Source organism: Lampetra fluviatilis, chromosome 37, assembly GCF_964198595.1.
Source record: "Lampetra fluviatilis chromosome 37, kcLamFluv1.1, whole genome shotgun sequence".
Lineage (NCBI taxonomy): Eukaryota > Metazoa > Chordata > Hyperoartia > Petromyzontiformes > Petromyzontidae > Lampetra > Lampetra fluviatilis.
This window is the reverse complement of record NC_136311.1, coordinates 9,860,126-9,873,572: the sequence shown is the minus strand read 5'-3', so window position 1 is coordinate 9,873,572 and position 13,447 is coordinate 9,860,126. Positions and strand designations below refer to the sequence as shown.

The 13,447-nt window shown below is 56.4% G+C and overlaps 1 protein-coding gene across 1 annotated transcript in view; it reads right to left on the bottom strand.

Moving 5' to 3' along the window:
* The window catches only part of NLK (nemo like kinase), a 169,408-nt gene that overhangs the window by 16,403 nt on the left and 139,558 nt on the right, over positions 1 to 13,447 (bottom strand). The window contains exons 4-7 of the mRNA XM_078873811.1: positions 8,060 to 8,166; positions 6,529 to 6,614; positions 3,482 to 3,691; positions 499 to 600 (exon numbers count right to left, since the gene is read on the bottom strand). Coding sequence (XP_078729937.1) covers positions 499 to 600; positions 3,482 to 3,691; positions 6,529 to 6,614; positions 8,060 to 8,166 — 505 coding nt within the window. The remainder of the gene's footprint in view (positions 1 to 498; positions 601 to 3,481; positions 3,692 to 6,528; positions 6,615 to 8,059; positions 8,167 to 13,447) is intronic.

Sequence of the window (13,447 nt, the reverse complement as noted above, 5' to 3'; positions counted from 1 at the left end):
CCAAACTCACAGCGGCACAGGGGCCCAAGCGACGCTGCCGGTTGTCCGGCGGGGCGGAGGCGGCTCGCAATGTTCTATTGCGAATGAAGTTCAACAAACACACATACGTAAGTGGCAAGCGGGATCTCAGCGTGTCCTGCGTCTCTGCAAGGCCGACTCGCCTCGTTATTCGCGAACTTGCGGTTCGCAATTTGGAACTCTGTACGACTGAGAGAGAGAGAGGAAGTGACGAGGTAAAGTAATCTTTAAAAAGATTGGTTTTCGTAGGCCAATATCGTTATCCGCCAAAAGTGTGCTATCACGAGCATCTCCGGAACAAATCCCTCGCGGAACACGCTGTACCTGGTGTGGTGGTGTGAACATCAGCAACCAAGAGGGCAAAAGTTCCACGGGCCTGGTGCTGGCCACTACCACCACCCCCTTGTGCCCCCCGTGCGGGCCCTCTTTAACAGGCGCTTAAGAGTTCTCACGCCGCTCGCACCGACAGTCCCATCTCACCTGCTTGTGAGGGCCTCTGAGAACGTGAGCGCGAGCTCCCTCGCACGCCGTCCTCATCGCCTCCATGGAGGGAGTGCCGAGCAGGTCCGTGATGAGGTCCAGCTGGGGGTGACAAGACATGGACGCGGAATCAGCACCGCCATCGTCAGCGTCGTTGTCAGCGTCATTGTCAGCGTCGCAATCGCAGAGGCCACGACAAACAACGTCACCGTCGCCGTCATCGTCATCAACATCCCTTGCAACTTTCGATTTAAAGCTTTCGTGACTGCAGGGATTCATCTTCTTGGTTCTTTCGGTAAAGTCACGTAGAAGGGAAATAATAAAATAATAAAAATTTTACATAATAAAATATAGTTCTAACGACGTTTCTGCCACAACGCAAGCAGCCACAAGCTGCCGAAAGAACCAAGAAGATGAATCCCTTGCAACGCCGTTTCCCGACTCCAATCCTCATGACCCTGCTGCCAGGACTTTTCTGGGGTCGCCAGGATTGGAAATCTTGAGAGTTCGGAAATCGTGATAATTCATTCTGTCGCCGGGGAGGGCAGGCGAAGTGATTACAACCCTATAATTGCCCTGACGTGACAGCCAGACAATACATTGGGGACCATTGCCATTTGCAGCGGCTAACCGCCACAGACACGTAGCTGTCAGGGGCAGTGCCGTATCATTGTCACCCAAGCTATGATGACGACGATCTCCAAGCTGCACCACATTTACCCGGACCAGACACAGCCAAGCCAGAGCAGTTCTAGGCCAGACGCTCAATTGGCCGTCGTGATTGCATTACCTGCAAATAGTGTTCGGACGATGGATGTTACCGCTGAATACGACAACGCCGTCGATTATGCTGCTGCCGGTGTTGACGCTGCTGATAACGACGCCTGTGCAGATGCTGTTACTGCTGCAGCCAAACAATGCCGCAGGCGCTGCTGCTGCTGCTGCTAACAACGATGGAGACATTGCCGCTGCCGCCTTAACAAAGTGCAGGGGGCGGTCCGTTACTTTCACTCCCAATGTCGACGGTCCCAATGTCCGTCCCGTTTCAAACGTCTGTGAACAATGAGCGGGCCCCACCACACAACGGCGCGTCCCCCTGCCGCGCCGCTGACTAATGTCGCCTTTGGGATGTGGCATTCTGTACACACGGCCAAGTGAGCAGCGCTAAGTGGGCGTCTGCCGTGACCTATTACAGGGCGCCGATTTTTTTATCTTTTATTCACCGTCTCGCCATTTCACTTTCAAGAACGCCACCACAACGCGACTTTTCGCAAACGTCCGTGCAAGTTGAACGCTTCCCCTCGTCGTGAAGCGGGCCCGTTGACGTTTGTTCCACATCGCGGGCTGATGCCGCCGCTGCGACGGCTCGGACAAAAAAGCGACAAGAGGCTGCTGCCCAGGAGTGCAGGCGTGCAAACTCTCACGGCTCCTTTTCCATCCATCCGCGGGCCGCGAGGGACGTTTGACCGCACTTCACCGCGCTGGTCGGCGTGGGCTGCCTCCTGCACCCTGTCGCTTGCTCACCAATGCCTCAGGACTATCGAGGCTGAAGCCTGCTTTGTCTTCCAAAAAATCTGACGGGACCGGGCACATTCAACGACTTGTTGAAACTGAATTACTTTTGTCAGGTGGCGAATGTAGCAGCCTCTAGCGACTGGAGGTGTTCGTGAACTCGTTGTTTACGCTGCGGGCAATGAACACGAAAAGACGATGATTCGTCCGCGCGAGATTTGATGCCTATATATTTGCACGAGCTAATAAAAAAAATTCGTTATTCATCTGCGAATGGACGCGTCGTTGTTTCACCACCGAGGCACCGGGTCGCTGCTTTCTGTGAACGTGCGTAAAGCGAACGAGACGGGACACTTTCGTCGTAACACATTCACTCTCGTAATTAATGACAGGTTACTTAAACGTAATAACAGGGCTCTTTTACGATTACCGAGGGGAGAGGAGGAGTCGCATTTCGAAAGAATGACCTTCTCCGGGATATATAAGGAGGGCTTGTAACAGGAATAACAGGATATTCCGCTGTCAATTCAACCATGATCACAGCACTCTACACATCGCAGACGGAGGTCTCCCCGAAACAGACGTTGTCCTCTTGCGAGATGTGCCGACCTGCATCGCGGGTTATTGGACGAAGAATCCATTTGGAATGCTCACAAGAGCTGGGAAAATCCCCGTGCGTTCAGATTATGGTCCGCGGAAAGGAGATTTCACAGAAATACTTCTGAGATTCCCTCCAAGCGAGACTCTTTTCATTCATCCGCAGACGAGGTGGCCGCGCTTTCCCCACTCGCCGAGCTCCGGGAGAAATCTCCGCCGCACCGCTGTCGACGTAGTACATTTCTAATTCCTACCGGCTGGAGGTTTGAGCAAATTAAATGCTCGAGAAAGAAACGTTGGAGCGTTGACGTTTGGAAATACACCGAGTGACAGGAAGAGGCGCACACGTAGGAGAACGCGTGCGGGTTATTGGCAACGTAAAAACTGTCAGGATGAGTGGGCTTTGTGCAGGTCACATCACGAGAAGGGAATGACGGACAATGGTCAAGGATCTAATCTCGTCTAATTCTATATTCATAGAGCACCTTCGCTCAAGGCGCTTGACGTAGTTTCAAAAAGAAACGGTGACAGAATGGAATTATTTAAATGGCAGGGAGGCGTGCAAGGTTTGCGGAATGAGTGACCGCGACAGAGGGGTAAACCTGGGGATCACCAAACGTTAGGGGGGAGGGACGTGAAGGAGTGGATGGGCGATTGGGAGGGAAGAGGAAGAGAATGGGCGACGGAGAAGAGGCGAGCGTCGAGCAAGATCATGCAGGGTTACGTGGCCGTCTGGTCGAGAGCGGCGGTCAGGTGTGCAGCCACGGAATGGAAGGCGCCTTCGCCGGGCCCTCCTTGGCCACACGACACGGGGCCCCCTAGGGGGGGCGGGTGACTTTCACCGTCGCATTTACAACCGCGATCCCAGCCGCACCTGCTGGATGGGGCTCTGCGCCTGGAAGAGGATGCGTCGTCCCAGCAGCTCGGCGAAGATGCAGCCCACGGACCAGATGTCGATGGCGTTGGAGTAGTGGCGGCTGCCCATGAGGATCTCGGGGGCCCGGTAGTACTGCGTCACCACCTCCTGCGTCATGTGCCGCGCCTCGTCCGGCTCCTCCAGCCGCGCCAGCCCAAAGTCGCAAATCTGCGCGCGGGGGCGAACATGCGGGGGCGTGGGGGGGGGGCGACACGCTCGCTGAGGAGGGGCCTGTCACGGGGGGCTCCGACGGGCGACTTCAATCCGTCGAACGCGCGGCCTTGCGGTGCACGACGCAGGAGGCCTCTCGGTGCGGGGCGACAATGCGGGGAACCGCGCGGCAAACCGCATGGCGTGAGGCCACCGTGCCAACACCTGGCCCCGGGGCTGTGCACGGGGGGACTCGGGAACGCTGCAAACGAGATCAGTCCCCAGCAATGGCGCCCAAAAGTAAACATTTCACACTTTCCACACAGGTTTACTATACTTGATGCGCTCCATTTAATTTACTATACCTCGACTCAGAGGGCTCAATTCAATAGCCTGTGTCACCCTCCTCCCTCCCCTTCCCCTAAGCTTTGCAAATAATAATTCGCGTGGGTATCTGCAGAAAGGTGTCTGAAATGTTTACAGGACCGTCCGCCAACTCCCTTCCCCTTTGATGGGTTTCTGTGCCTACTTAAGCCGACCTAAAGCCTGTCGCAATGGCGGGGCGGAGGGAAATTTCACCGACGATGAAACGACCGCAATCTCCCTGCTGTAATCAACATGCACCTACGCGCGGAAAGAAAACTCCGCTTGCACCTCCCTCCCTCCCTCCCTAACCCTTCTGCGTTGACAGCGTAGCGCAGCGAAGCCCCGATGGCTAGCCCAAAGCCGCTGCTGCAAGGCTGACCAGAGTTCGAGTGATGGTCTATGCTCTTTGACGATATCAGCAAGGTGTTGCGGTTCTCACACGGACGACCAAACGGCAGAGTGGCGTGGGGTGCTCGCCACTTCGGCAGTTTCCAGGCGGTCAATGCCCCAGAGACGTCAACGGCAGGGCCAGAGTTGCTAATGGATGCGGTCCAAAGTGGATATTAATGGACCCTGTGATCTCATTTGCAGCTCTAAGTCATAACATGTCAACTGGCTGCAAGGTGTCATTCACAACACCTGCATTTTCTTTGTACTGGGGTGTATCAGAGCTGGTAACTAAAGCGAGAACCGCCACGCCCGTAGGAGTTTGGAATTTCCACCGTAGCACGCTCGCTGGGCATGGGGAAGAAGCGCCGACCTGGCTATTGCGGACAGCGCACGCGAGACGGTCGTCTAGTCCGGGGCTGCTGCTCGTAACGGTTTTGGCGACCCGAGAGATTTCACAATCGGCGCGCGGACGGGCACGGCGGCGGGCTTAGCGTCTCCGCTTTGCGCGCGGTGCACGACCGGAGGGCCCGGGGGGGCTTGACGTTTCAAAACCGCCGTGGCTGCCGGCTTCGAGAGCCGCGCGCAACCCCGAGCCACAAACTCGGCCAACGGTCCAAACCCTTAAGCGACCCCGCGCCGGGCCGCCTAATCCGGCTGTCAATTCGGCATCAGGCTAGAGCCCGGCGCGCGCACACGGCCTGCGCTCCGACCTCCCTTCTCAGAGCAAATCGTCGGCCTCACGCCGAGAGTCCGTGCCGCGCCGAGCGTCCGTCTTGCACCGCCATCATCCAGCCGAGGTACGGAGTGAGCTTTCAAAGATCCTAGCTAAGCCCATCGGCGTGAGTCACGGTAACGACCGCCAGTTATAAACTGTATCAAGACGCGAAAGGAAGCTACACTTTCATAGATTGCTTTGTTAAAAAAACATCAATAATAAAAATAACGATTTCAGGCTCTGGAGTGCTCGGGCGAGAGAAAACTGCGCGGGTGTTTTTGACGCCCAGGTAACCCCCCCCCCCCCCACCACCTTAGCGTCTGCGCAACGCTCGTTTAACGCGCCGGTGCGTTTGCGCGCCTTTCTGAGTGGGGCGAGCGACGCTCACTAAGCTCGCAACGCCGCGCTGGGGCGCAGTGGCGCTCACGGCGAGCCGCGGTTTCGCTTCAACAGCCGCGGAAATCGGCGGCGGTGGCGAGCCGGATTGGAACCTGTCCGTCGGGGGGGGGGGGGGGGCTTACTCATTTAAGACGCTTCCGGTGCGTCGTGTGAACATCGACGCTGGCCACGCCGCACGGGCCTTCAATCTGTGCTCGCGAACAGCGCTGGCTTAAGAGTCCGTGCGGCTCCAGCGGGATGTTGGGTTTTTGCCCCCCTCAAGTCAAAGAGAGTGTCCTCCCGCTGACAGCCCTGAGCCACGGGTGGCACCGCCACAAACTCAAGGGCCAAACGGGGGGGGGGGTCGTCGCTTTGGTTTATTTGCACGTCGGCCGGGGCATTCGTCTGCCGGTAGGGGGGCGATGAATGGTGTATAGTCCCCAATTGGGAGTGATTTTGAGGTCATTTTCACGATTTGGCAAATTTGAACCTGATCGCAGAGTTTGTTTGCCCGAGTGAAAAGGCACGGGAATCGGCCGCCGTAAATGTGACGTTCAATCTGGAGAAGGCCCAGGGTGTTGCGGACTTGGCAACCTTGGCCAAACGGGGTAAAACGTGAACTTTGAGCAGGGTAGGGGAACATTGACCTCACGGAGGGCCGATTAGAACAAGTTTCCAAATCGACCTCAGAGGCAGGGCCAAACGTCACCACACACCTCGCAGGCACCACTCCTGCCACCGCAGCAAGATACCCCGTGCGGTGTCGGGCGTTGCCAGGTTGAATGCCGTTGCCCCCCTAATGCCGAATCAGTGCTGCCGAGATGCATGAATCTCGTTTCGGGGGGCCGTTTCAGAGCACGTAGGCAGGTGCCCGTATTTGGCCTGGCGGCCGTGGGTTTCTCACCCCCTGACTGAACGGTGGGAGGGGGGGGGGGGGAAGAGAAGCAGGCCCCGGTGTTGGGAGAGAGCCGTGTGGGCATGACTTGTGCCCTCAGTGTCCCCTCACCTTGAGAACGCAGTTGCTGTTCACCAGGAGGTTCCCCGGCTTGATGTCCCTGTGCAGGATGCCTGCCGAGTGCAGGTACTTCAGACCTGCAGTGCGTTCCCAGGCATGTTGGTGCGGGGGGGGGATAAGAGTAAGCAGGGAGTAAGTGAGGGTGGCCGTGAGAGGCGAGAGGAGGAGGAGGCAACGGAGGGCGAGGGGTCAAACGGGCGGGACGCTGCGGAAGAGACAAAAACACCGACACTGAAGGAAGGGGAAATCGCTGACTTCGAAATTAAAGCATTGAGCAGAATTCTTAACGTCTCGAATATAAAGAGACGCAACGAACCGAGGGGAGTCCCGGAAATAATAGACACAGGCAGAGGATGAAGGCTACTCGGGTACGGGGGGGGAAAAAACAGAGCCGCATTCACGCCACGTGGCAAAGGATGGCGACGGGAGGGCACAGCGGGGGAGGGTGGCGAGGGGCAAGTGGATGACACGGCGTGACTGCACGTGACACATCACGCACGGGGTGGAAGCCGTCTCGGCTCGAGGGATTCAGCGAGCGAGAGAGACGAGTGGAAAGAGCACTGCACGGAGATATTGAAGGAAATGGTCTTGGCCCGATGGCTCAAAAGAGACCACGTTGACCAAGAGGAACTAATGACAACGAACGCAAGCAAGGACTACCGCCGATGGCTCCGTTACATTTTGATATCAGAAGACAGGGGGGTGGGGGGATACGGGTGAATCAACGTTCAGGTCCTCACGAATCCAGGAATGACCGGGTCGCGGGGGAACTCCTCCCCCGCTGGCTTGGTGTGAAATCGCTCGGCACAAAAGGGTCGGCACAAATGGGTCGGCACAAATGGGTCGGCACAAATGGGTCGGCAGTGATAACCGAGCTGGCCAGGGAAGCTGTGCGGCCAAACCCAGACGCACATCACAATCTCGTACAGTAAACGTTCGTAGGCTTCAATTTCGTTGCGGTACATTTTAGTAAAAATTCACAGCCGAGGTGTGGAGGTGGGGGAGGAGGGGAGTGGGGGGGGAATATAATAATTTAACTTGTTTCAAACCTCATTTAAAAGTAAAAAGAAACGAACCAAGAGGTTGTTTTAATGAAGTTATTCCGTGAATTAAAAAAAAAGAATGTTTAATTGAGACTATCGGAATCAACTCAAAAATATTCGTTTCGAGGTCACACGATTTGCCATCCCACCACGCTGCGTGAACACCTCCATGCCGAGTGCCTGGCGCTTTTAAAAAGCGAATAACGCAAGCGCCCAAATCAAAACTTGTTTCAAGGGCCAATTCAAAGCCTTTACGGATGATTTATTTGATTTTATTTTGATTCACGATTTCCGCGTCCACCATGGCCTCCGTGACACACTCCGCTTAATCGTGACTCACGCAGGGCAGGTTAAAAGTGTGTTCGGTCGGGAGATCATCCGCCGCAGCGAGGCCACGCCGACGATCGCCATCGGCCGCGGGGGGCTCTGTTGGCTGCAGGGAAGTGGGGGGGGGGGGCCCATCGGGGGGGGGGCCTTACCGCGCAGGATCTGGTAGAGGAAGACCTTGACGTGGTCCGAGCTGAGCGGCTGTGGGGAGACGATGATCTTGTGGAGGTCGCTCTGCATCAGCTCCGTCACCACGTAACTGAGCCAGCGCAAGCCCGGGGTGGTCAAGGGCACCAACCGAGGTCTCCGGCGCGCGAGGCCGTGTCACTCGAATCGTCCCGCATCTCGTCGGTCACGGTATTTGTACTTTATGCTGCGCCGCCCACATCTTGAGACGCACTTCAGCTACCTAGATAGCTACCTCCCCCCCAACCCCCACCAGCAGCTGCCTCAGTGCGACGCACGGCAAACACAGCACCGGCCTGCAAGTGGGCCGATTCTGCCACCCGTAGCGAGAAAAGTCGCCGTGTGGCTTTTCCACCTCATCCCACCACCCCCCCAAATTTGAAAATTTTGAGCGCGAGGCCGACAACGTATCGCCGAATACTTTTCACGAAGAAGGTCGCGGAATCTTCTTTTGTTTGTGTAACGACACCCACCTCGCGGCACGATTAATCGCGCAGGCCGAGCGCAGAATCAACCAGGGGGGTGGGGGGGGGGAGCGGGGCGGGGAGCCGCCGGACTCGAAACCGCGAGAAACGTTTGCCGGCGAGTGGCGGCCGCGCCAACGCCGCTGCTAACCGCGCCACCACCGCTCGCCCACGTTACCCTCCTCCCCGTCCTCACCGCGGTGAAAAAAAAAAATCTAAAACCCGTGTCAACGCGGTTCGAGGTTACGACCACGCACAGCACAGGACCGCACGACCACGTGCTTTGCGATTTGCTCGTGTTTGGAGCATGTTTGTATATTTGTAGAGAAAGGGGGGGGGGGGGGAGCGGCCGCTGCGCACACGCGTGCAGCGCCAGTAGCGCCAGCAGCAGCAGCCGCATCCCCACTAATTTATATTCAGTACTGAAAGAAAGCCTCCACAGCGCGATGTCAATGAGGTCTATTATGCATGCACAACCCCTGTGCATGCATACAATGCACACAGAGTTTAAACACACACACACAACAACATTAACACAGACGTGTACGGCAGGGTGGGGGGATGGGCTGTTGGCATCACGAAATATAAATGTACGGTGCACGCAAAGCGCGCTCCAATAGCTTGGACCTCTGCGTGCATCCAGTAACACGCGTACCAACAGACGCGTCGACAAATGCAACGGTCGGCGTTTTTAGCCTCCAACAACCATTTGGGCGAGCACCCAAGACGGAAAAACGTGGCCAATCGTGGGGCAATTATCATACCCAGCCACCGTGCGTCTCCCTTCTACACATATGCTGACACGCATTCCACCACCTGCTCATTTTAGGCTCAGCTGACCTAGGGGAGAACCATGCCAGATTTGGATTCGGAACCCTCCGCCGATTGGCGCATGGTCAAGAATCAGAGAAAGTGCAGCCGGGTTCATAGCATCGTGAACGAAAAAACGGAATGAACGCCGCGCGTATACGTGCCCTACAAACCCCCTCGGGGTCCAGCGCCGTGAGCGAGCAAATCGTAAAATCTTAACGGGGGCATGGGACTAGGGGATGGGCAGGGGGGCGCTCTGGCCAGCACCACCCCGGCAACGAGTTTCCGCACCACTCCGTTTAAGGCCGAGTCGACCCAGGGGAGGGCTCTGCCGGAATTTAGAACGCGGATAGCTTGGAGGTGTAACGCAGCGCTGGGGCCGCTGTGCTATCGCTGTAGGCGCGAGGCCAATGCCACCTCGCGCCATGTTTTCGAACGCGCTATTAGACGGGGTGTCCCATGAGTCTGGAATCGACGGAAAAACACAGCTCTGTGTTATTGGCTCGCCGTCTGGATGCAGACCGTTAAGTTCAACAGCGACCTCCCTCCGACTCCGATTTCCTACGAGTAGAATTATCTGGACTCGTTCATCCTTACCAAGAGATATCTTGGGCCTGGAGAAACAAACATAAATACGAATTCGTTATTTTTCCGTACGATTCCAGACTTATGGGCAGTCTTACTTTTGCTTTGCATCTACGGTTTGTTGTAACAAACCGCAAGGGGCGCTGTGTCCACATGATGCGAGCTTCACGATTCATTAACTTCAACGCATGCCCTGCACTGCCTCCAGAAATGATCCTCAGACAGCGCCACAGTAAAAAGAGCCGACCAAGTGTTTGCGGCGAAGGGCAGCAAGGACTGCGAGATGCCAGTAGATGGTAGAACAGCGATGCATGCAGTCCACACGATAGATTCGGTCCATTCAATGAATCGAGTCTGTGGACTGACCATCTGCGTGGGGCTCTGAGCATTACTATTTCACGAGAGCGTGGCTTTTGCTCTGGGTGCCCAAACAATCATTATCCAAACCGGAGCCGCGAAATCCCTCCTGAAAGCCGTCTTGTGGATCAGCGAGGCGTTTCTGGTGAACCGGCACGATCGTTACATAGCGAATACAACCAGTGAATGTACGCGGTCCATTCAAAGTAACTGGTCCAGCCGAGCAAGTGCTCTGCTCACACCACTGCTAATGCCAGAGCGAGCTCTAGGAGAGGCCCTCTAAGAGGGTCACTTGGCCTACTTTTCCACACCGCTCGCACGTCTTGGTAGAGGCGTGATGACCTTCACCTGACCCTGCCGCACACGCCCGACCGATCGCCCAACTGTGCCGCACCCACGGTCAGGCCACTCGACAGAGTGAATATACCGCTGAGCGGATAGTGAGATGGGGGGCTATGGTGGGGGGGGGTTGGTATTCAAGACGCTTGCCCAGTGCTTCAACTGCCGCGCCGGGAGAACGGGTCCAACTGGCGACCTCGAGATCGACAGATTCGCACACCCGGCGTGTCGACCGTTTCGCCACGGCAACGCGCGAGCGCACTTTTAAGACGGTGAAATTTGCGCCGCGCAGCAAATTTAATACCCTGATACAAAACGGTGCAGAGAGCTGAACAAGCTCCAACTGGTGCCATCCCCCCCGCCCCCACCACCTTGTGAGACTGAACCGAGCTCACGTTCTCTACTCATTGCCCTCCATCAAAGTTCACGCCCGGTACAAGCCGAGCACAATTTGCACACTCGTGCACGGGTGCGTTGGGATGCAGGACGAGGCCGTGAGTAACGCGTGGGGGCGCCCGCCGAGAATTCGGCCCGGTCGGCTTCCCCTTCAACCGTGACAAAGTTTTTAGAAGCCTCAAATTAATGTTTCATACTTACGCCAGCTGGTGTTATTGCAGCACAGAGTCGTGAGAAACGGAAGCGGCTTAGGCAGACCTTCACCAAGCAGTGGGGAGACCTTCAACGAGCAGTGGACTGACCACGGCTTGCGATGACGATAATAATAATAATAATAGTTCAATTTGTAACGCGCGCAAATTTGCAGACGTAGTGGCCGCAACTCAGAGGCGCGGAGCCAAGCTCAGAGTCGCTCGAAAGCATGATTGTCGAGGTGAGTTTTTAAGTCTCTCTTGAAGGAGGCGATTGAGGTGATGCTGCGAATATGCAGAGGGATATCGTTCCAAACTGTTGGGGCTGCCATCGGTTTGGTGTTTCCACGTTGGAGGTTTTTTTTTTCACTTAAAATCTTGTTCGCGTAAAAAAACGTTCGTATATCAATTAAAAACTGTTCAGTTCCAAACGCTTCAAAGACGACCACAGCGCAAAGTGAAAATTCCAACCGAGAGTCAACCTCTCTTTTCCTACTCTCTCTCGCTCCGCACGTCGGCGCGACGTTCGACGTTTCGCTCCGCGAGCCCGGGAGCTCCTTCACAACGGCCGCATGACGCGAAGAGGCTCCGAGGACGCGGACCGGAAGGTGAGAAACATCGCGGCGAACAGCACGCCCGGTACAACGCAAAAAGCACCCCCCGGACCCATTCGCGGGTGGACGGCACACGGCCCCGTTGTGCGTGCGTCCGCAAACGGGGAGGCAGTCGGACGCGTGCGCGAGCATTGCGTGGGCCGCGGAGCCGACGAGCAAAGCACGGCTCCCTATTGGCTGAGAGAGCGCGCCTACGAAGAAGCTCACTCGCCGTCGGTGCAGGGAGACGAACGACGTCAGACGTACCCCTCCCGACGCGGACGGCGATAGGCCGGAAGGTGCGACGAGGTAACGACGGGAGGAGAGAAGCGATTGGATGGAGAGAAACGGGAGAGAGAGCGGCGAGGCACTTTTGACGGTGGAAGGTGACGTGAACATCTCCTCGCGCCTTTTCCTACAACCAACGTACGTGTTTGGAGTCGCTACGCGGCACATGGACGAGCAACAGCACTGCATGTTCTGGGTTGTCCTCAGGAGACACTGACCCACGCGTTCCCCCCCCGACACAACCTCGTCGACACGTGCGTGGCGCCGAGCGGTGCTGTGCATTCAGTGCGGCGTAAACATTTAAAAAACTCGAAACAAGGCACTCGAACTGAAGCACGACCGACAGCCGAGGTCCTCTCCCCCCCCTCCACTTTAGCCTGATAAATATTATGGCGACAACTTACCAGCGTTTGTTATAATATGGCATATGCTACTCGGAAACATCCCGCCTGCCACGGGGCAATAACGTGCATTATTAAATAAAGACCGGGCAAAGAACTAAGAGCAAAGACGGCGAGCTTGGCGCTTTCTGTCCGTGCGAGTCGATCAGGGACGCTTCGTGATGACGACGGCCTAGCATCGCATAGCACCCCGATCAACGTATCCATTCGTTCCAAGGCGACCCCCCTCTACTCCCCCCCCCCCCGCCCAATCAAGCGGTGCGTTGTGAATCGGGCCACGCGCGACACTGCATGCGCCAGGGACTCCGCCGCGATGTTACCGACAGCGGGGGCCACACCGCACAACGTTAACCACGGACGTGGCCGGATGCTGAATCCTCAGCTGTGCGTCCTGTGGCGGCGGGGGGGGGGGCGCGAGGGTAAAACAACATCCCGGCCGATCGGCGAGGTCAGCGCAATCGTCTCCGGAAACATTCCTCCAAAGCATAAATCAAAACAGCCCACTGTGCACTCGAGAAGCGACACCTTCGTCCTTCACGAAGAGGAAGAAACACTTTTTGCTTGTACGTACGTACGCATGTGTGTAGAACTTCTTTCGCACCGTACGTGGACCAACCGTGCGAATCGGAGGTGCGGGGGCGGGGGGGGCGGCACGACGACGCACAGAAAGCACTCGAGGGTTGTGCAGTTAAAATAATAATTGTCATTTAAAATGATGTTCAAAAAGAAAAGGGGGGAAAGGTGCAGCGCTGCAATTGCCTGCTCACACCACTGCTAGCACAAGGGCCTCCACTAGAGGGAGCTCTAAGAGAGCGCCTCTGCAGGGTACTTGGCCTACTCTTCCACACCGACCAATGAAGAGGTGGCCGGGTGGGGGTCAGGAGGTGGATTTGAAAACATTCCCCGTTGTTTCAACTGCGGTGGCCGGGA